The 24,196-nt window shown below is 43.4% G+C and overlaps 2 protein-coding genes across 2 annotated transcripts in view; one reads left to right on the forward strand and one right to left on the reverse strand.

The window, feature by feature from the left end:
- Positions 1-38: 38 nt before the first annotated feature.
- Positions 39-18,876, forward strand: impdh2 (IMP (inosine 5'-monophosphate) dehydrogenase 2; the record flags this gene model as incomplete). Its single annotated transcript, XM_043708649.1, has 14 exons — positions 39-137; positions 855-956; positions 2,543-2,617; positions 3,011-3,217; positions 4,326-4,413; positions 4,905-5,104; positions 5,930-6,020; positions 8,214-8,309; positions 9,859-9,930; positions 13,457-13,600; positions 14,524-14,668; positions 15,342-15,485; positions 15,602-15,685; positions 18,137-18,876. Coding segments are annotated over 14 exons (1,569 nt in total), but the record flags the coding sequence as incomplete, so codon positions are not given.
- Positions 18,877-19,729: 853 nt separating this feature from the next.
- ndufaf3 (NADH:ubiquinone oxidoreductase complex assembly factor) overlaps positions 19,730-24,196 on the reverse strand; it is a 7,095-nt gene continuing 2,628 nt past the window's right edge. The window contains exons 3-5 of the mRNA XM_043708425.1: positions 21,209-21,275; positions 20,673-20,773; positions 19,730-19,901 (exon numbers count right to left, since the gene is read on the reverse strand). Coding sequence (XP_043564360.1) covers positions 19,803-19,901; positions 20,673-20,773; positions 21,209-21,275 — 267 coding nt within the window. The 3' untranslated portion in view covers positions 19,730-19,802. The remainder of the gene's footprint in view (positions 19,902-20,672; positions 20,774-21,208; positions 21,276-24,196) is intronic.

Consider the following 24,196-nt stretch of genomic DNA (forward strand, 5'->3'; position numbering starts at 1 on the left):
GGCTGAATGGCCTAATTCTGTTCCTATATCTTATAATCTTATGTTTAAATGTTGCTGATTTTTTTTTTGCTTTCTCTCTCCCTTTCAGTGATTTTCTCATCCTGCCTGGATACATCGATTTCACCTCTGACGAGGTGGTGAGTATTAAGATTAAACTTCAGAATAAAGCTGTTGGAAAAGTTTAAACACTGGACTTCCTTGTGAATAGATCAAGTAACTTCAGGATCATAACTTTGTGTCAAAAACACCATTCTCTCCACTTCCCCTCTGGTTACTGCACCAACTGCTGCTGGAAACAATTGCTCTTTATTCACCCCTGATTTTAAACTCCTCTATTAAATCTCCCCTATAAACATTTGTGCTCAGCTTAAACCCACTCTTTCTGTATTACTTGAAACCTTGCATGCCTGGTGCTATTTTACTTCATCTCTGCGACTTGTCTGAGGCTTGAACATCCTTGCTAAGATGTGGTGCTCAGAATTAACCACAGTATTCCAGACTGGACCTGACCAACAATTTGTAAAGATTCAGCATAACATCCTCCTATATGCTGTCTGCCATCTTAATGTGTGACTCTTGATGCTTTTTAATGTTCTTTGGAGATTGTTGAGAGTGTAAACTGTTTGTATTGAAGCTCGTAAATTGTTTGTATTGAAGCTCAGAAACTGCTGTCGTCTTCTGAGTTGTTTACAGTGTTGCTGACAGAGCCAGGACGGTTATAATTTTTTGGGAAGAGGGTGGCAGTCGTAGTAGTGTTTTTATTGTTGGGGAAAGATGGCTTATTGAAAGAATAGGAATTCACTGGGTAATTCCTACAGGCAGTGTCTGTTATTTACCCCTCTGTCTCTTTGTAGGATCTCACCTCCGCACTTACAAAGAAGATCACTTTAAAAACCCCGCTGGTCTCTTCTCCAATGGACACAGTAACCGAATCTAATATGGCTATTGCAATGGCGGTAAGTGGCACTGACCCTATCCCACAGTTTCCCCCCCCACCTCCGATATGGTAATGCTGCTAATGTACAGAGTGAGAAGCCATGTCCTCACTTTGGGATCTGATGCACTTGTCTATAAAATGATTGCTGTTTTTACTGCAAACCTCTGAGCTGCTGCTCTGCATGGTTGATGATCTAACTGGATGTTGCTGCAGAATAGAAGGTGGCCATTCAGCACATCATCCTTTACCAGCTCCACTATGTAGTCCAGCTGTGTTATTTAGTGCCAATATCCTGCCTTTTTCCCATATCCCTGCACAGCATTTGCTATCCAAAAAAAACCTATCCAATAGCCTCTTTAAATGCCTAACTTGAACTTGCCTCCACCACAATTCTAGGTAGTGCATTCTATACCCTAACTATACACTTGAAATCCATGCCCTCTCACCATGGTTCCTTTTATGTGCTGAAACAGGTTCATGCTGTCTGCTTTTGTGCCTGCTCATAGTTTTGACAACCACTATTAGATTTCTTCTTAACCACCTTCGCTCTCAGGAAAATAGTTCCAGCTTCTTCAATCTATCCTCATAGCTGAAGTTTCTCATTCTTGGCACCATTCTAGTAAATCACTTCTGTGCACTCTCCAATGCATTTGCACCTTTCCTCTAACGTGGCACCCACATCTCCAGCTGAGGTCTAACAAGTGTCTTGTACAAGTTCAGCATCACCTTGCTCTTGTACTCTGTAATCCTATTAATAAAGCCAAGGACACTGTATGCTGTATTTACAGCTTTCTCCCTCTGCTTCTGCACACCCTTTAGAATTATACCTCCTGTTTTCTGATACAATTGTGTTCTTCTGAAAATAGTGCATCACCTCACATTTCTCTGCATTGAACCTCATCTGTCAGGTGAATTGGCCATGCTAAATTGCCTGTAGTGTTAGGTAAAGGGGTAAATGTACTGGAATGGGTGGGTTACGCTTCGGCGGGTCGGTGTGGACTTGTTGGGCCGAAGGGCCTGTTTCCACACTGTAAGTAGTCTAATCTAATTCCACTAACTTGTCAGTGTCCTTTTGAAATTTCACACTGACCTCGCAGTTTACAATTCTGCCAAATTTTGTGTCATCTGCAAACTTTGAAATTGTCCCCTGGATACCGAGATTGAGATCAGGAATGTGGTGGTGAGCTGCCTCCTTGAACCTGAGTGCTGGTCTTTCTCTGAGACCTTTTGCTGAGCAGCTCCATGCCATTCTGACTGAGCTGAATTATGTTTGAGGTTAATGCGCTGCAAGTGAAATGGGTACTGTTTGGTGTAACTTGGTTCCTGACAGCGAGTGCGGTTACTGAGCCAGAATTTCTTTATCCAATTGTCTTACACCCTCTTGAATTTTTCACAGTGCTTTTAGTTATTTTACAGGTTAGATGCACTTATGTCTGAGACTTGTGTGTGTGTGAAAGAGTTTCAGTACAGCTTGTGATGAGTTAGGTTCTCTTTTTGAAATGGAAGCGCTGCAGTGATTGTGTCGGTGGAGTTATTGGTGAGCCTGTGTTTGGCTCCTATTCAGAATGTGCTGCTAACTCCTGTTATTTTCTCTTCAAACCACAGCTGATGGGAGGAATTGGCTTTATCCACCACAACTGTACCCCAGAGTTCCAGGCAAACGAAGTCCGCAAAGTGAAGGTACAAACTCAGAATATTAGCACCCTGTGATTTCTGCCCATCCGTGCCTCTCTTCCAAAGAGAGGTGCAGGAAATGTACATTCGGTCTTTAGACAAATAGGGAAGTAAGCTGCTTGAGAGTCGACAGAAATGCCCGAGGAAATAAATTACTAGGCCGAAAGACTCATGTTCTTAAAAATGCAGGAAAGATCAGTGATGCAGGCAGACTCCATGCAGTCAGCAGCAAATTCAGTGTATTCCTGAGAGAAAATGGGACAGAATAATTGGGAGGGTAGGGATTGAGATTGGAGAATGGGGTTGTTGGCGGTCGGTTGCCAGTGTTTTCCAGTTGATGTAACTATTGTCTCCATTTGTTTCTGTCCTCATAATTTATTTCTGTTTTAAACCTTATAGAAATATGAGCAGGGATTCATCATTGACCCAGTTGTCATGAGCCCCTCGGATAAAGTGCGGGACGTGTTTGAAGCCAAAGCTCGCCATGGATTCTGTGGAATTCCTATCACAGACAGTGGAAAACTGGGTGGGAGGCTGGTGGGGATTATCTCCTCTCGTGACATTGACTTCCTGACAGAAAAGGAGCACGATCTTTCCCTGGCTGAGGTAGGCTCGGTGTGTTTGTGCCCACCATCATGGTGGATGGAGCCTAGCCTTGTCTAAGAAGATTCCTGACTCCCAGGTTCTCAGTCTGTGTATCTGTCTCTAAATAGTCAGGGGAATGAGTGATTTTCCAAGTTCTTCCTGGGATCTTTATTCTTTCATGAAATGAAGTGCCAGCATTTGTTGTCTTTTGAATTGAATAACTTACTCGGCCATTTCAGAGGGCAGTTAAGAGGCCAAAAGTAGGCCAGACCAGGTAAGGATAGCAGTTTCCCAAAAGGACGAGTAACCAGATGGAATTTTACAACAATCAATGATGATGTATGGTCATCGTTAAGGCAGCACAGTGGCTCAGTGGTTAGCACTGTTGCCTCACATCGCCAGGTACCTGGGTTTGAATCCAGCCTCTGCCGACTGTCTGTGTGGAGTTTGCATGTTCTCCCTGTGTCTGCGTGGGTTTCCTCTGAGTGCTCCAGTTTCCTCCCACAGTCCAAAAATATGCAGGTTAGGGTGGATTGGCTGTGGGAAATAGAGTTATAGTGGGTTGGTTCTGGTCGGGTTGGTGTGGACTCGATGGCCTGAGTAGCCTGCTTCCACACCATACGGACTCTAAGTTCGCTCGGACTAGCGGTCAATTCCAATTTATTAATTGAATTTAACTTCCAACCAGCTGTTTTGCTGGGATTTAAAGCTGTGTCCCTGGATTACCGGTCCAGTGAAATAAACACCACCATCTTCCAGGAATAAAGGTTTCCAATGTGAAGACAATGTGATAACTGTGACCAGTCCCTGTAGACTGCGGAAGGATGAGATTGGTGAGATGAATTCTCACTGATTGGAATGATATTAACATTGACTCATTCGTACTTCAGACAAAACAGTGAGTGAGAGAAGCAAAATGGTCAGGGCCCATGGAAAACATAATGTCAGTTGTAACGGTGGAGGGTGGAGAGAGAGGGAGAGAGACTGTGTGGCGAGGGAGGGGGTGGGGTGTGTGTGTGTGTGTGTGTGCGCGCGTGTACTGCCCGCGTCCCCAGTGGCCATCCCTCTTTGGATGTTCCACTGGATGTTAACCTATTGCTGAGACTGTTTTTCCCTGTTTCTGCACCAGGTAATGACAAAGAGGGAGGATCTGGTGGTTGCTCCAGCAGCTGTCACTTTGAAAGAAGCAAACGAGATCCTGCAGCGGAGTAAGAAAGGTAAAAGGAGCAGCTGCACCCAATGAGACAACCCAAACCATCAGTGATGACAGTTGTCTCTTCTGTCTGAATTTGGAAACTCTGTGTCTGCTGGTTTCTTAAGTCTGTGGCTCAGTGTGCGGGCAGAGTGGATTAGTCAATACTGAGAGGATCAGAGAATTGCAGAATGTATAAATTTGTACCAAAGCAGAATTTTATACATTTTGAAATTGTTCTGATTGAAGGGGTTTGAATAACTCTGGGATAATCAGTTACGGTTATTGGACAGTGAGATTACAGGACGCTATTTGATTGGGTAACATTAGAGGAGTGGGCTGAATGGACTCTTGTGTTCTATACTTCTGTGATCCAGAAGAGCTTTATGTTCGTACTGATGACTGTCACGCAGTTCAGTTGTTAGAGATTGCATTCTGACTGAGCGAGAAGCTGCTGTTAACTATCACTTGTCCATGTGGACCCAGGACCCCTGACTGTCTGTGTCTGTATCTAAGGGAAGTTGCCCATCGTTAATGATAATGACGAGTTGGTGGCTCTCATTGCCCGAACTGACCTGAAGAAGAATCGTGATTATCCACTTGCATCAAAAGACAGCAAAAAGCAGCTGCTGTGTGGAGCAGCAATCGGTACTCATGCAGATGACAGGTACCGGCTAGACCTCCTGGTGCAGGCTGGTGTGGACGCTGTGGTCCTGGTGAGTTCCTTTGGTGCCAATTCCCACAAATCAGCACTCACTCTGGTTAGGAAATGTCTGCAAATCAAACACAACTTCTCCCACTTTTCCTAAAGAATGTTTTGCATTCCTCAAGCACCTTTCACATCTTCTGTGTGTCCCCATGCAAACTGCAGCCAACAGAATACTTTGGAAATACAATTACTGCTGTAATGTCAGAAACAGCTGCCAGCTTGCTCTATGACGGCTTGCTCCACTCTGCAGGAATCCTGCCCCTATTCCTGATTAAGGGCTTTTGCCCGAAATGTCAATTTTCCTGCTCCTCAGATGCTGCCTGACCTGCTGTGCTTTACCAGTACCACTCTAATCTAGACTCTGGTTTCCAGCATCTGCAGTCCTTGCTTTTACCTCTATGACCGGGTGCAGGCTGTTCTAGAGATGTTTGTTGAGGATAAAAAATTTCCAGGACAACTCCTCTCCCTCCTGTACCACCACCAGCCCAACCAGCCCTCCGTTTCCCCATCGGCTGTGCATGCCGCCCTGTCCCCACACCCTGATCACAGTTCCTTTTGGGATCATTTACATCAGAGAATTTTAACATGACATGCAATTTGGTGTGACTTGAACACAAACTTGTAACAGACACAAGTAAACAAATTGTAGTAATGTGTGCTTGGGACCCGTACCCAATGGAGGTTCAGTTTGTGACGAGGCGGGAGAGACATAATTAGATGCTAGAAGCTAATGTGCTGTTCTTGCTTTCTCTATCTCTCTCCATGCCTTCTTTCTTACTACTTCCCCATTCTCTCTATGTTTCCCTTCCTCCCTACCCCTCTCTCTCCACAGGATTCTTCCCAAGGGAATTCCATCTTCCAAATTGAGATGATTAAACACATCAAAGAGAAGTATCCAGACCTGCAGGTTATTGGTGGAAATGGTAATTTGCGGTCACTTATCTGAGCTCCTCAGTTTGCTCCTTCTGTCACTGTTGGGGAAATTCAACAACTTATCCCATGATTGAACCTCCTCAATAACACTCACTTGAAGTGCTGTGATGTGATTCTTCATGTATTGTCATCAAATCTGACAAAGTGGGATGCCATTTAGCCCATTGAGCCTGCATGCATTCTTAGAAAGAGCTAGCCAATCGATCTCACTCCCCTCCTCTGAATCAAGAGCCCTGCAGACTTCTCTTTTTCAGGGCTTTACCTGATTCCTTTAGAAAGTTTTCTTATAGAACATAGAACATAGAAGAATACAGCGCAGTACAGGCCCTTTGGCCCTCGATGTTGCGCCGATCCAAGCCCACCTAACCTATACTAACCCACTATCCTCCATATACCTATCCAATGCCCGCTTAAATGCCCATAAAGAGGGAGAGTCCACCACTGCTACTGGCAGGGCATTCCATGAACTTACGACTCACTGAGTGAAGAACCTACCCCTTCCACATCCTTCCTATAGTATGGCGACCAAAACTGCACACAATATTCCAGATGCGGCCGTACCAGAGTCTTATACAACTGCATCATGACCTCAGGACTCCGGAACTCAATTCCTCTACCAATAAAAGCCAGTACGCCATATGCCTTCCTCACCGCACTATTTACCTGGGTGGCAACTTTCAGAGATCTGTGTACATGGACACCAAGATCCCTCTGCTCATCCACACTACCAAGTATCCGACCATTAGCCCAGTACCCCATCTTTTTGTTATTCTTCCCAAAGTGAATCACCTCACACTTAGCTACATTGAATTCCATTTGCCACCTTTCTGCCCAGCTCTGCAGCTTCTCTATATCCTGCTGTAACCTGCCACATCCTTCCTCACTGTCAAATTCTTGAATCTCTTTCTATTGCCCTTTTAGGCAGCATACTCAGGATTGCAAGAACTCACCGTGGCAAATAAATCCCATTTCCCCCCACTGCTGTCCCTTACAGCAGCGTGGATCAAGCTACAGCACGTGGACTGCAGTGATTTTGTGAAAGCAGCTCACCACCACCTCCTTGAGGATGATTAGGAGTGGGGCAATAAATGCTGGAACAGCAGTAATATCTACATCCTTGTGAATATGAACAATGAAACAAACATCCCCAAAATGTTTGGACAGACTTGCATTTTGTGTTATAGTGAATGTAGAAAAGTTAAAGCCCAGAAAGAGGCCATTCACCTTTTTGTATCTGTACTGGCTGCCCATACCAATCCCACTGCTCATTCAAATCCCACTTCCCAGCATGTGGTCCATCACCATGTCAGGGAAAGGTGATGAGGTCACCATCTTCCCACTCAGTACATCTTTCCTTTAAATACTTGAATCACCAAACTGGGCACTGTGTTCCAGACACCCACTACCTTCTGATTGAGAAAGCTTTTCCTTATGTGCCCTCGAATCCTTCTACCGCTTACTTTAAATATGTGCCTCCTTCTCCTCCCCCCCCCCCCTCACACACACACACACACACACAATATGCATATCGGTAACTGACATCTCTCCTAACAGAAACACATGTTCCCTGTCCATTCTGTCATTATGTTGTATGCCTCAGTTAAGTCACCCCTTTGTTTTACAGAAAACACATCAAATCTATCCAACCTTTCTTCATTGTTGCAATTTTCAAGCCTTGGAAAAATACATGAAAACCTTGTGTGTACTCTCCCTGGTTTTGGGGCATTAACAACAATTGATGATAGATTCATGGTCACTGTCACTGAGACTAGATTTCAATTCCAGATTTAATCATTTAACGTAAATTCCGTCAACTGTCATGGATGGATATGCCCATCTCCCTGGGACCTCTGAATTCCCAATCCTGTGACAGTACTGCTACATCACCAACTCCCCACTCAGTCCACAGCAATCTCCCACTACGCTCCCCCTGCTAATGACTGGGTAATTGGTATAGATGATGTTGATTGAGTGATTAAGTATTGGCTGGATACTGGGGTATTTTTGAAAAGTGCCATGGGGGAATACTTCCTCCTAGTTTTTTTTTGCTTAATACAAAGGCCCTATCCCTCGTGTGTTTGAGGAAATTACTTCTAGACTTTTTTTTAAGGCAAATGATCAATATTCTCTTATGGCAAAACTCACCATTTTCTTCTGTTTCTCCCCACCCCTATCTCTCTCAGTTGTAACTGCAGCACAGACCAAGAATCTGATTGATGCTGGTGTGGATGCCCTGAGAGTCGGAATGGGAAGTGGTTCCATCTGTATCACTCAGGAAGGTAATATTCTGAGTCCTGACCCAAACCAATTACTGACTGTCCATCAGCTCAGCACCTGTTTGTTTCTCTTTATACTGATTCCTGGGATCCACCTATGCTTGTGAGGCTGCTTCAGTGATGGGTGCCATTATCTCTCAGCTGCAATTCCTATATTTTGGTTTGTGTCTGGACAATACCTTGTTACAACCCCTGCACTATCCATTAGATCCCAGCAGCTCAGAACTTTACCCATTCTGAAATTCTTGCTTGTAGTTCATACCTCACACTTCTGTAAGTCAGCAGATTTCCTGAATTGTTGAAAATTATTTCTAGCTTTACAAGGTTTGGTTCTAAGCACTTCCAAAATAATGAGAGCAGTACTCATAGGTCGCTTGCATGATGGACCAGTAACTGTATCAGTATGTTTCAGTGTTTCCATCCACTGTTTGACTGATTTCATAACTACATCAATGGATTTTCATAGCTTGCATTTTTCCTACTTTTGAATTGATAGTTGAACTTGAAGAACTGAAGTGTGAGAATTCTTCAGATTCTCACTGACCGTGAAAGTTCTCTGCCATGGGCAATTTCAAGAATCTGCTCATCTCCCCAAGAGCTGCTGAGGGGGTAGGGGCTGAAGGCACAGAGTGATCACCTTGCTGCTGGGAAGGCACAGGCTTTATTGAAATAGCTGTGCTGTCTGTGGTGGTAAGGGGAGCACAGCCTGATCATCCAGTTGCTGTGATTTCTTTTAACCAAGCGATAATAGAAAGATGGAGAAAGGGAATAGGAATTAGGAACAGATTCTAAAAGGACAGGGGCAGATTGGAATGATCAACAAGTGGTAGATGAAATTTCAGTAATGGTTGGACGAAAGTGGGGACAGTAGAGACAGTTCTGATTGAGAAGCAGAGAGATGTATCGTCGCAGGATAGGCAGAAAGCAGTTAATAAATCATACAGTCTTGTGGGCTTTATTAATAGGAATATTGGGTACAGGAGCAAGAAGGTGATGCTATACCTGTACAGGTGCTAGTTCAGCCTTAAGTGGAGTACAGTACTGCACTCAATTCTCAGCACCTCTCTTCTGCAAGGATGCAAACACATGAGAGAAAGTGCAGAGGAGATTTATCAGACCAGGACCAGAGATGAGGGACTGTAGTGTATGTGGAGAGAGACTGGAGAAGCTAGGATTGCTTTCCTTAGAATGGAAAAGGTTGTGGGAATTTAATCTGGGTGTTCAAAACCATCTTGGGTTTTGAGAGCAGGATTATTGAGAATCTGTTTTCCGGTGGCAGGAGGAACTGTATTAGCAGCATAACACAGATTTAGGGAGATTGATGTGGGAGGAGAAGGTGTGGTCTGGATTTTAGCACTGGGCTTGAGGAGTTGTGTACCAAATGTAGAGGACAGTGAGCACAGTAATCACCTTGTGTTGGGAGAATGAGATTGCTAATGCAGTGTGGCACAGTTGTCACTCCACTCCCTCCAGCTTTGCTTTCTGTCTCGCTCACTCTGTGGTGTGGCTTTCCATTATAATCTCCATCTCTCTCTGTCTCTCTGGTCTTTAGCAGCACCCAAGATTCCTCCAGATTTTAAAACACTCAGCCCCAAACTCCCAACGACAATCTCGGGCTCTTTCCGTAAGTTTCTTTTCAAGCCTGTTGTGTTGGAGGTCGGAACGTGATTGGCTGTGCTCTGACAATTTGCTTCTCTGTATCCCACCTACCCCAGAACTAGACCGAATAGACAAGAGAAAACCCTTTGGATTGGAGTTCTGTGGCTGATTTAACTTCTCTGTTAGTGTCTGAAGCAGGATCAGTGAGCCTGAAGTTAGGAAACAGAGGGGCCCACACTTTGTCACTTTGTTTTGGTGAGATTGACTGACTGGCATTGGGGTATGTGTCTCACGCACAGTCTGTTGCTGGGGTATGGGTCTCACACATACACATGGCTCCACATACCTCTACCCACATGCAACCATGCATGTGCGCACACACACACACACTCTGCTCACTCTATCTTCCTGTTTCTCTCTCTCTCTCACTGTTCCCACAATACACATGGCTCCACATACCTCTACCCACATGCAACCATGCATGTGCGCGCACACACACACTCTGCTCACTCTATCTTCCTGTTTCTCTCTCTCTCTCACTGTTCCCACACAACCCCTCCCCCACACATTCTCACTGGGGTACAGTCCCACACACACACACACACACACTGACTCTCACTGGGGTTCGCTATAGGGACCCTGCTTGATAGTGAAACATCATGTTTTGTTTTTTTCTGTTTGAAAACTAATCTTTGATACAGCAAGCCAGAATGAAGTATGAGAGTTCATATTGGGTTTGGGAGACTGAAATAAATTTGGCTAGGATCTTGTTCTGTTTTAGCCATTTCAGCGTGTTCGGACTGTTTCAGTTATGAGCACGTTTATATCATTTTTCAATCTCTTGTCCACTCGATCTGCTTGCAGTTGAGGTAACTGGGCTTAATGACTCACTGATTCCTGGGATTGAAATACTACTGCCTGCATGACGATTTTAACCCCATTCTTTCATGGGATTTGGGCATCACTGGCAAAGCCAACATGTGTTACTCACCCCCAACTTGCAATTTGGAAAGTTTCTTGCTTCCCACAACCGTGAAGGGAACAGCCAGAGGATTAACTACCTCTGAGGCCCAGTCCACCAATTAATCCTGTAAAAATGCAGTTTGGGCATGGACTTTATCCAACTCTATGGACTGCCTTCAGAGTGTTTGGGGACTGTGTGGAGGGAGGTTTACTCTGTATCCAATCCTGAGCTGCATTTGTCCTGGGAGTGTTTGATTTGGACAGTGTTGAGTTATTAGAGTTCTTTTAGCAAGTAACGTTCACACTGTTCTTGGATATTTCCAAAAAGCATTTGATAAGTTTTGACATGAAAAGTTGTTACATAAAATAAGAGCTTATAGTTTATGGGGTAACAGACTGGTATGGATAGATGTATGGTTAGTTAATAGGAAGTAGAGTTGGGATGGATGAATCTTTTTCAGGTCGATAGGATGTAGTTGGTGAACTGGAGCCTTAACAGTGTACAAGTACGGTTGCTAGATTTGCTCGATAGATTGTGAAGAGAATTAAGAGTCTACAAGAGGGTAAGGATTGGTGAAGTAAGTGGGCAAAAACCTCGGCAAACGGAGCAATGTGTGGGAAAATGTGAACTTGTCCATTTTGGCAGGAAAAATAGGATAGCAGCATATTGTTGAAATGGAGATTGCAGAGCTCCGATCTACAATCAGAAATCTGGATGCCCTGGTACGTGAATCACAAAACTTTAGAATGCATGTTCAGCAAGTGCACAGAAAGGCAAATGCAACATAGCCATTTAATTCAAAGGAAGTAGCAAATGTAGAAAACTGGTCGAGGTAAATAAGTTGTTGATAAGTGCCAGGAGTCAAGAATTTGGGGATGAGAATGGACAGCTGAGTTGAGTTGGGACTCCAATCAGATCAGCCAATGGCCTTATGGAATGGAAGAGCAGATCGAGGAGCCAAATGGACAATTCCTAATTCTTGTGTGTCTAACCCTGTGCTGGGAACATTTGGGGACAATATAGAGGGAAAGTTACTTAATATCTAATCCTATGCTGTCCCTGTCCTGAGAGTTTTTGATGGGGGACAGTACAGGCGGAGCTTTACTCTATATCTAACATAGTTCTGTACTTGTCTAGGGACTTGTTTATGGGACAGTGTGCAGGAAGCTTTATTCTGTACCTGTCCTGAGTGTTTTGCACATTTCTGCAGTGATCAGCTGATTTGCAAAGGGCTTGTCCTTATGTTGTGTTCATTCTCACCTTGTTATTCATGGACACTTTGCAGATTCTGAATCTACAGTTTCCAGTGAGTTTCAGCAATCTGTGTTTGACATTTTGTGTTTGGAATCTGAAAGAATGATGTGTGGTATTGCAATAACTTGTTATATTGCAGGAGCTATTATAACTTAAGCATGCCTTCATAAACATGTCATGTTTTATAGCTAAATGTTTATGGTGATATTTGGGTTTTGGAAAAATAGGACAGTTGAAGCACCACCAAAACTAAACGGTCTTGATATATACATGCATACACATGTATACTTGGATGAGCCTCCACACACAGTCCCTGTCCCGTAGAGGACTGACAAATACGCAACTCTCAGTGAGACAAGTTGTGTGGATTGCACAGAGGGCTGTCACCATGAGGCAGATGGTGTTTATTAGCTATCTGTCTAAATGTGTTCAGGTTCAAATTGCTTCAACCCCCACACATTACTAACAGAACCTCCCATTCGTTGTTACAAATCAAACAACATTTTTCTCCTCTTTAACTGTCCAGTAGCTGATGTGGGTACAATAAGGTCTTGGTTTAACTCCTTCCTGGTACACAGGTGTGTTATAATCTTTTGAATAGGTTAATTTAAAATGTTACTTTGTATTAAATGATGATGCAGGGAACAGCAGTTTCATATTCACCTTTGGAAATTCAGTTTAAAAAAATAAACTGATTTGGGTTAAACTGACCATGAAGTTATTGATTTGTTGTGAAAATCCATCTGGTTCACTAGTGTCCTTCAGGGAAGAAAACTGCCATCTTTACACGGTCTGATATACATGTGACTCCAGATCCTGAGCAAAATAGCTGATTCGGAACTGCCCTCTGAAGTACCTGTGAGGTTTGTTGGTTAACATCTAGGCACCGGGATGTTAAGTGGTTGGCTCAGTTTCTCCTTTGTGGAAGTGGAGAAAGGCAGTAATTGCTGCAATTGCCAAGAATTATATAATATGTGATGGTCTGAGCTGCATGAGCGCTCTCGCTGTCTTTTTTTAAAAATATTCATTTGTGGGATGTGGGCTTTGCTGTCAAAACCATTCATTGCCTAGAGAGCAGTTGAAAGACAACCAAATTGTTGTGGGTCACATGTATGGCATGAGTGGACCAGAGATTTTTTTTCTAACAGTGGTTTCATGGTCACTATTAGACTCTTAATTCTGGATTGTTTTTACTGAATTTAAATTACACCAACTGCCATGGCAGGATTCGAACCCAGGTCTACAGAACATTACCTAGCTTTCACGATTATTCTAGCAATAATATCATTAGACAATTGCCTCCCCTATTGACTTTTGTTTGTTTCTTGTCCAGTGCTGGCTGTGGGGAGACCTCAGGCCACTGCGGTTTACAAGGTTGCAGAGTATGCCAGGAGATTCTCCGTGCCAGTAATCGCAGACGGCGGGATTCAGACTGTTGGCCATATTGCCAAAGCTTTAGCATTGGGAGCATCGACAGGTGGGTGAATAACTGACACCTGGGAGACAGGAACAAGCATTTCTGGTACTCTCTCAGTAAATTTCTATCAAACAGTGCAAGAAGGCCCCCAGGACCCAGTCCTTGCTGATTTATTGATCCCACAAAGCAGATGGCCAGGTCTGACTGTGTTCCTGCTCTAGTCCAACAGTGATGCCACACTCATCCAGTGGGTATCCCAGCTCTGGATGAGAGTTCCACTTCTGAAACCTAAGCACAGAAGGATGTTGGCATAGCTGGATGGGGCCAGCATTTACTGCCCTTGAGAAGGTAGTGATGAGCTGCCTTCTTGAACCACTGCAGTCCATGTGCTGTAGGTTGACCCACAGTGTCCTCGTGGAGAGAATTCCAGGATTTTGACCCAGCGACACTGAAGGAATGGCGATATATTTTCAATTGAGGATGGTGAGTGGCTTGAAGAGGAACTTGCAGGGTGGGGTCTGGTGTCCTGAGCATTATTGGAGCCAGTATTGAATTGAGGGAGGACAGGTGCTGAGATGAGGGAGGTTGGGCTGTGTTCTCCGATGAGAGGTCTGAATGTCAAAGGTTCCATGTAATGATTTTGAAGAAAAGGTGGTTCTCCTCGGGGTCATAGAGCTCATTTTTGTCCCAAAGATGTCAGACATCGCTAAAACAGATTGTCTGTCTGATTGTTATTATTTTGGTTGTGGAAGCTTGCTGACTGCATATTGATTGCTACATTTCCTATATTAGAAGAGTGACTGCACTTTGCACTTCAAACGTATTTTGCTGGAACCTTGGGATGACCTGAGATTGTGAAATATAAATCCACAATATAAATCCAAATTCATTGTTAGATGCTGGCAGAAATTGCTGCTTCTCAGGATTGGTTGGGTAGAAATGGCTTGGTTTGTGATTACTGATCCTTGTTCTTTTCCTGACAGTGATGATGGGATCTCTGCTCGCTGCTACTAATGAAGCCCCTGGTGAGTATTTCTTCACCGATGGAGTGAGGTTAAAGAAGTATCGGGGGATGGGCTCCTTGGATGCAATGGACAAGCACTTGGGGAGTCAAAGCCGCTACTTCAGGTTAGTTATGAATCTGAAAGGTTGATATATTTGTAAAAATGTTTCAAACGTCCATCTCTGACAAAATATAACTACTAAGTTTCTCTAGGTTACAAAATAGGGGGCAGGTCTGTGATATTGATATCATCTGAAGCTGTTAGAAATTTAATTTACTGATTTACAACATGTCACAATGGACAGCAGATTAACAGTCGGGGAGGAGATAATTTAGCAGGGCATTTAACTTGGATGTAAATACAGTAATTAAAGGTTTAACCCTGACTGTAACAGGTTGTGGAAGTGAATTCAATATATCTGGTGATTTCTGTGGCACTAGCTCTGAGGAAGTGCTGGATGCGAGTTTAAAAGACATTTGGATGGATACATGAATAGAAAAAGTGTGAAGGGATGTGGGTCAGGAGCAGGCAGGTGGGACTAGTTAAGTTTGGGATTATATTCGGCATGGACTGGTTGAACCAAAGGGTCTGTTTCCGTGCTAAGTGACTCTGTCTATAAGTCTTATTATTGCTGTTTTATTTGTAAAATCAAACTTTATGACTTGGCCTTCAATGAAGGAAGCTGGGGTCTAATAACATTCCTTAAATATGGGATATATGTACAGGTTGAGGACCATTGTGACTAATGTGGAATTGTCTATTGATTGACCCAAAGTAATTCTATTCTTTCTTTCCAGCGAGTCAGATAAGATCAAAGTGGCTCAGGGTGTGTCTGGTGCCGTCCAGGACAAGGGCTCCATCCACAAGTTTGTTCCATATCTGATTGCTGGGATCCAACATGGCTGCCAGGATATTGGAGCCAAGAGCCTAACACAGCTCAGGTACAACCATGACCCTTCTTGTTGCCTCTGCTGCCATCCTTTCCCTCTCCAACTTGAATCACCTTACCCTTACTATGGTGATCTTATGTCATTGACTGACTTTGTGCTGTTCCTAGAGCGATGATGTACTCTGGGGAGCTGAAGTTTGAGAAGAGAACATTGTGTGCTCAGCTGGAAGGTGGTGTCCATGGGCTGCACTCGTAAGTGTTGTTCCTTTACTACTCCTCCTCGCAGTTTTTATGGTCACCTTCCAGTATGTCTCCTCCTTCCTTTCCTTTACCAGCCACTAAGAGCCGAGCTTCACTATAACAGGGTATGAGTAACATTCCAGAAGCAACAGTAAATCAGGAAATGGAAGAGACTTAAAAATCAGAATCACCTGAAAACTGATGCTGAGTATATGGCACAGCAGCTCAGTAGTTAGCACTGAACATTAGCCTCAGCACAAGGGACCTCTGTTCAGTCTCAGCCTTGGGTGACTGTATGGAATTTGCATGTTCTCCCTGTGCCTACATGGGTTTCCTCCAAGTGGTTTGATTTCCTCCCACAGTCCAAAGATGTGCAGGTTAGGTTGATTGGCCATGTTAAATTACCCATTGTATGCAGGCTGGTGGGTTAACCATGAGAAATATGAACTTACAGGGATAGAATGAAGGGCTGGGTCTGGGTAGGATGCTCTTTGAAGGGTTAGTGCTGACTGAATGGGCTGAATGGCCTCTTTGATTACTGTAGAGACTCCATGATTCAATATTGTTGGAGCTGTGGGTTGACAGTTGCCCAGATCCTGGTGGATTTTATCCTAGGATCTGAAAAGAAGTGACTAGTGAAATAGTTGATACCCTGGTTTTAATTTTATAAGATTATTTAATTCAGGAACGTCCCATTACATTTTCAAAATAACCAATGTAACTCCTTCCTTCAAACAGGGAGGGAGATAGAAAGCAGTAAACCACAGGGTTAACATGTCATAGAGTCATAGAGATGTACAGCATGGAAACAGACCCTTCGGTCCAACCCGTTCATGCCGACCAGATATCCCAACCCAATCTAGTCCCACCTGCCAGCACCTGGCCCATATCCCTCCAAATCCAATCATAGGAAAAATAGTCAAAATCTACAGCACATGAAAAGGCCATTTGACCTATCATATTTGCATGGTCAAAAATATCTATTCCAATCCTGTATCCAGCACTTGGCCCATAGCTTTATATTCCTTGTTAAAAAATGTTAGAAGCTATTATTAAAGAAGTTAGAGCCAGGCACTTGGATAAGTTCAAAATGATTAGATAGAGTCAACATGGTTTTGTGAAAAGAAAATCATGTTTAGCCAACTGTTATGATCTCAGCTGATGTTATTAACGGACAAGTCAGACCTCAGACTGAAATCTGGCTTGATAGATTTTTTTTATTTGACAAGGTGGTCTCTCACTGGAAAACAAATCAATCTGCAGCATTATGTGCTTAACAATAAAACACAAAAAAATTATCAAATAATGTAAATAAATATTTTTATATGTACACAATTTTAAAGATTTTTGAAAAGTGATAAATAACAATATTCCAACAGCCTATTCCTTTATAGTACTCAAACTCCAGAGAAAATTCTCTTCTCTATCAAATCCATTGGTTTGACTGAACCGTGTCTGAGTTCATGAATTTGAGAGTTTGTTCACCTTTTCCTTGACTATTCACAATTGAGCTTAGACGTTCTCAGCTTCAAACAATCCCTTCAGCAAGGTTCTAACCAAACTTCTGTTATGGAACTTTCAAGCTATAATCTACTTCTGTTCTTATGGTCTTATAAGAGGTGACTTATTTGAACAAAATAAGATCTTTGAGGGGCCTTGACGGAATAGAGGGAGAGGAGATGTTTCTAATGAGAAAATCTAGACTTAGGGTCCAGTATTGAAAAATCAAGGCTGTCCTTTAGAAAACAAGTTTTTTTTCTCAAAGGTCTTAGTCTTTGAAAATGTTCTCTCTGAAAAGTTAATGAAAGGAATTCTTGAACATTTTTAAGACCACGGTGGATAGATTCTTGATAAATGAGGGACTGAAAAGTTATAAGGATGGGTTCAATATGGAATAATCAGATCGGCCACTATTTTATTGAATATTGGAACAGGCTTGAGGGACCGAACGGCCTTGTCCTGCCCCTTGTTCGTATGTTTGTATCTGATTGGATAGTAATAAACATTACAGTGCAGTATAGGCCCTTCAGCCCTCGATGGTTTCACAGGGTGGCACAACAATCAGAAGACTATCTAACCTACACTATCCCATTCTTGTCCATGTGCCTATCCAATGATCATTTAAATGCCTGTAAAGTTGGCGAGTCTACTACTGCTGCAGGCAGGCTGTTCCACGCCCCTACTCTGAGTAAAGAAACTACCTCTGACATCTGTCCTATATCTTATCACCCCTCAATTTAAAGCTTTCCCCCTCGTGGTAGCTAGCATCATCTGAGGAATAAGGCTCTCACTGTCCACCCTATCTAACCCTCTGATTATCTTATATGTCTCTATTAAGTCACCTCTCAACCTTCTCTCCAATGAAAACAGCCTCAAGTCCCTCAACCCTTCCTCATAAGACGTTTGTACAGAGCCACTGAGTATGTAGATTGAGCCTGTGATTTTTCTTTTCTTCTCTTCCAGATATGAGAAGAGACTTTTCTAAATCCTTCTGGCGAAATCCCAGCCTCATTCCAGGATTCTGTTCCTTGTTAATCACCTCCAGCCAAATTTGCAAAAACCTTTGTTTCAACCTCTCAGTATTGGAACACCATGGGAGAGTGGTCTGTGCCTCTGGCATTCACCCTATAGCTGTTTGGTTCTGCATGTCTGATACCTCTGCTGCTTGTGCAGTTAATTTTACAAGATATGTTTCATTTTTGTTAAAAATGAAATGAGATTGTTTGGTGTAATTTAATCTGCACCTTTAAATCTTAAAGTGGTGACTGAGTATGGCACTTAATAGTGAGAATCTCAGTGACCATTTCACTGCATCAGTTTGTGTTTGCTCTCAGAGGATGGTGTGTTAACACTGTTTATTACTTTGACTGGTGCCTTTGCATCTGTCACTGGCTTTTGCACTGACTTTCTGAAATGTTGTGGAACAGATTGTGAAAAACACAAAGCTCAGACATGTCTGTGTTGCTGTTTAAGGAGAAAAATCTTTTTTGTGCAGAATAATGAATGGTTCAAAATGTTTGCAGAGCATGGTATTGGTTTCACAGATTGGATTATTGGATGTGTGATAACTGATTCATTGTCTTACACAGGATTCTGATTGTGATCGAAAGTGCTCAAGTACCTGCTGTTTCAGGCAGAGAACTTTATACATAAGCCTGTGATGACACTGTTACAACTTGTATTAAAAAATCATTTGGTTGAAAGGACTTGATTCTGACACTTTCTTCCTTGACCTGGGCTTGGCTTCTATGAGAAAAAAAGAACAAAGTCTCCTCCACAGTGACCCTCCCACCACCAAGCCTCCTTTTCTCCCAGACCCTCCTGTGCCAGTTGTAATAGGAGTACTGTGGGATACAGAGGTTTCAGACTGGCCAGTCCAGATCAATACTCAGACAGTCTTCATCCATGAGAGATTATTGGGCTCTGTGATAGTTGCACAGCCAGATAGCCCGTAAATACTTTCTAATGTTGGTTTATGATGAACAGTTATAGGGTCTCAAAACATAGCATACAGAGTAATCAAATATACTAGCAGATAAATGACTTCATCATGACGGCTGAATGAAAGGAGAGGCAATGAGACTCCACTTTCTCTCCAGATCTTTAGCCCTTAGAATATCTAATTTCTCTTGAAAAAAGTTATGTTTTGACTTTAACAACTTTCTGGCAGAGAATTTCCTAGCTTCACTGCTCTGGTTGAAGAGATTTCTTCCCCATCTCAGGCTTCAATTGCCTATCCTCTCTTCTGAGACTAATCCCTAGGTTCTGGACTCAGTAGTTAATGGGAACATATCAATCCCATGTTAACCCCGTCTAGTCCTGTGAAATGACTATTCAAATGAGAATGTCCCCGGAGAGTTTGTCCACTTGGTAACTTTCCCCAAACAGAGCATCAAATTTGCAAAGAGAATATATAGGGTTAGGCCATTTTGCTCCTTGAACCTTTACTGCCATTCAGTGACCATGGACTTAGTTCCACTTCGCTATCTTCCCTTTACCCTCCCCACCCCCAAACTGCACAAAAAACAATAACACTAACGCAGTCACAATAATTGCTGCTCTTTCCTGACATGAAGAGTTTAATTATTCTGTACAATCTAAGGAACTGCTTCTCAAACACGGCCGTGAATTACTCTCGCTCTCCTCTGAGGTAATGAGGGGGGATGAGTGCTGCTGCTGTGTGTCTTTTCTCACTTGTTAAGAAGTTAAAGGTTGCACAGGCATTTGGCTATGGAGTAAAGAAGAGAACAGTCAGTACAACAGGAACTAAATCAGAAACCCCATAGTAAGGTCAATCATGAAGACCCTTTCGTGATGACCTGGCAACTACAACCCACACTGATGCATCTCTCCCTTTAGCAGAGGCCAAAATCACCTCAGCACCACACGTTACTGCTTTAATAATGTAGCGCTCAGAGCTCCAAACCATCACTAGCGTATCATGAACTGGAACCTGCTGGGAAACCTGTGGACCCATAAGCCAGTGAAAGTCTGTGTGTGTGTCTGTGCGCACAGGTGACCTTTGACCCAGTGAAAGTCTGCGCGCATGTGGGACCTGTGCCCTAGTGATCAACTGTCTGTGTATACGTGTGGGACCCTGTACCCCAGTAGGAGTCTGTATGTGTGCATGCGGGTGTGACCTGTGCCCTAGTGGGATTCTGTCTATGTATGTGGTTTGTAGGGCCTGAACCCCAGTGAGTGTGTGCATGTGTCGGGGGGACTGTACCTCAATGTGAACGTGTGTGAACTGTGTCCCAGTAAGAGCCTGTGTGTGGGGCCAGTGCCCCAGTGAGAGCCTGTGTGCGCACGTGTGGGGCGCCAGTGTCCCAGTGAGAGCCTGTGTGTGTACGGGCACGCGGGACCCTACCCCAGTCAGGGTCAGTGTGTGAGGGAGTGACCTGTAACTCAGCAAAATACAGTGCAGCATTTTCACTCAGACCTGAACGTGTTCCAGGTTACTCCATGGCCTGGTGCCATTTGTCTGTTTTGAGTCACTCACCGTGTCTTGGACCTCCACAGCGATTCCCTTGTTCTTCATAAGCAACAACAATTTAGGATCCAGCCTTTGCATTCTCTCACCTAGCCCCAAAACCAGAATCTCTGCAACACAACAGAATCTAGCTGGTGAGGCAGGAAGGGCAGCACATGCAGTTAGTGGATTCTTATGATATTACTGATATTCCCAGTGTTTACTTTTCATTCATAACTGCCCTGGAGATGGTGCTGGTGAGCTGCTTCTTAAACCACAGCACCACGTTGATATTTTCAATCACATGGACAGACATACTATAGTATATCAGTTGAGCAAGAGGGACTTGAACCTGGGCTTTCTGGCTCTGGGGTAGTGACATTACCACTGTGCCACAACAGTCCTAATCTGTCTAATATATAAATGTTTACAGGGTGATGTTCCTGATTCTTGCCCAATACCTAGTCTTTAAAATTAAACAAAACACATATCAAGTTCTTGTAAATCTGTCCTCACAAAGTAAGCACTGCTGGTTTGATAAAATATTTCCATTGAGTATTCTTTACCTATTTTGGGTTCCAACATATAAAACAAAGCAAGGCTATCTTCAGTGATGTCTTTGTAACTGCCAACCTAGATAGAGGGGAAAAAAAAACATTAGAGTGTTAGTTCTTACATCTGATTCTTAACTGATTCTTCCCCCCACTGTCTCATGAGTCTGCTCACAGACTGAAACAGCTGCCCACTGAGGTTATGCCCTGAGGCTGAACTAAACAGGTTGTGGCTACTAATGACCCCTACCACAGTCTAGAGTATCAATGATGGAGAAAAGACTGATTTTACTGGCTGAGTATTCAATTATCAATGAATATGTTTTGATCATCAAGTAGAGAAGTTTAGTGTCAGATGGAACTCTTCAGAGGAGCATCTCTGAAATGCTCTGTGAAGAGGCACTGTTCCCTTTTGGTTTGATGCATTATTGCGACTTGTACCAAGATAGTGAAAAGTATTGTATCACGTGCTAACCAGACAAATCATAAATACAGCAGGGTAATAGAACACAATGCAGGATAGTGTTACAGCTGCAGAGAAAGTCCAGAAAAAGATCAACTTTAACATATGAAGGGTCTGTTCTAAATCTGACAACAGCAGGGAAGAAGCTGTTCTCTAATTGGTTGGCAACAAAAACAGATTGCTGGAAAAACTCAGCAGGTCTAAGCAGCATCTGTGGAGAGAAATCAGATTTATCGGTTTGGATCCAATGACCCTTCAGAAGTAGTAGGCTAGTTGCAGTGGATCAAGGTAATCTGGGAGGCTAGAGTTGATTGTGCCATTACTTATCTCTCAAAGCACTTCATAAGCCAGAAGACTGGAGGACAGCAAATGTTATTCCCTTGTTTAAGAAGGGGAGTCTGGACAACTCTGGAATTATAGGTCAGTGAGTCTTCATTTGGTTGTGGGTAAGGTGTTGTTAAAGGTTATAAGAGAGAGGATTTATAATCATCTGAAAAGGAATAATTTGATTAGGCATAGTCAAAATGGTTTTGTGAAGGGTAGGTTGTGCCTCACTAACCTTATTGAGTTCTTCGAGAAGTTGACAAAACAGGTGGATGAGGGTAAAGCAGTTGATGTGATGTATATGGATTTCAGTAAGGCGTTTGATAAGGTTCTCCACAGTAGGCTATTGCACAAAAAATGCAGTTTCGGGATTGAAGGTGATATAGCAGTTTGGATCAGAAATTGGCTAGGTGAAAGAAGACAGAGGGTGGTGGTTGATGGGAAGCCCTTCCTGAAGAAGGGCTTATGCCCGAAACGTAGATTCTCCTGCTCCTCGGATGCTGCCTGGCCTGCTGTGTTTTTCCAGCACCACATTTTTCAATGTTGATGGGAAATATTCATCCTGGAGTTTAGTTACTAGTGGTGTACCACAAGGATCTGTTATGGGTCCACTGCTGTTTGTCATTTTTATAAATGACCTGGATGTGGGCGTAGAAGGATGGGTTAGTAAATTTGTGGATGTCACTAATGTAGGCAGAGTTGTGAAGTGCTGAAGGATGTTGTGAGTTACAGAGGGACATAGATAAGCTGCACAGCTGGGCTGAGAAGTGGCAAATGGAGTTTAATGCGGAGAAGTGTAAAGTGATTCACTTCGGAAGTAGTAACAGGAATGCAAAGTACTGGGCTAATGGTAAAATTCTTGTTAGTGTGGATCAGCAGAGAGATCTCGGTATCCAGGTGCATAAATCCCTGAAAATTGCCATCAGGTTGACAAGGTTGTTAAGAAGGCATATGGTGTGTTGGTGTTTATTGGTAGGGGATTGAGTTTTGGAGATACGAGGTCATGCTGCAGCTGTACAAGACACTGGTAAGGCCGCACCTGAAATATTGCTTACAGTTCTGGTCACCGCATTATAGGAAGGATGCGGAAGGTTTGGAAAGGGTTCAGAGGAGATTTACTAGGAAGTTGCCTGGTATGGAAGGAAGGTCTTATGAGGAAAGGCTGAGGGAACTGAGGCTGTTTTCGTTGGAGAGAAGAAGGTCGAGAGGTGACTTAAGTGAAACATATAAGATAATCAGAGGGTTAGATAGGAAAAAGGCTCTTACTCTCCACCCTGATGGTGAAGGCTAACATGAGGGGACATAGCTTTAAATTGAGGGGTGATAGATATAGGACAGATATTAGGGTAGTTTCTTCACTCAGAGTAGTAGGGGCATGGAACGGCCGGCCTGCCTGCAACAGTAGTAGATTCACCAATAGAACATAGAACAGTACAGCACAGAACAGCCCCTTCAGCCCATGATGTTGTGCCGACCACTGATCCTCATGTATGCACCCTCAAATTTCTGTGACCATATGCATGTCCAGGAGTCTCTTAAATGCCCCCAATGACCTTGCTTCCACAACTGCTGCTGGCAACGCATTCCATGCTCTCACAACTCTCTGTGTAAAGAACCCGCCTCTGACATCCCCTCTATACTTTCCTCCAACCAGCTTAAAACTATGACCCCTCGTGTTAGTCATTTCTGCCCTGGGAAATAGTCTCTGGCTATCGATTCTATCTATGCCTCGCATTATCTTGTGTACCTCAATTAGGTCCCCTCTCCTCCTCCTTTTCGCCAATGAAAAAAGTCTGAGCTCAGTCAACCTCTCTTCATAAGATAAGCCCTCCAGTCCAGGCAGCATCCTGGTAAACCTCCTCTGAACCCTCTCCAAAGCATCCACATCTTTCCTATAATAGGGCGACCAGAACTGGACGCAGTATTCCAAGTGCGGTCTAACCAAAGTTTTATAGAAATGCAACAAGATCTCACCACTCTTAAACTCAATCCCCCTGTTAATGAAAGCCAAAACACCATATGCTTTCGGAACAACCCTGTCCACTTAGGTGGCCAATTTAAGGGATCTATGTACCTGCACACCAAGATCCCTCGGTTCCTTCACACTGACAAGAATCCTATCCTTAATCCTGTACTCAGCTTTCAAATTCGACCTTCCAAAATGCGTCACCTCGCATTTATCCAGGTTGAACCCCATCTGCCACCTCTCAGCCCAT

This window comes from Chiloscyllium plagiosum, chromosome 18 (assembly GCF_004010195.1).
Source record: "Chiloscyllium plagiosum isolate BGI_BamShark_2017 chromosome 18, ASM401019v2, whole genome shotgun sequence".
NCBI classification, from domain to species: domain Eukaryota; kingdom Metazoa; phylum Chordata; class Chondrichthyes; order Orectolobiformes; family Hemiscylliidae; genus Chiloscyllium; species Chiloscyllium plagiosum.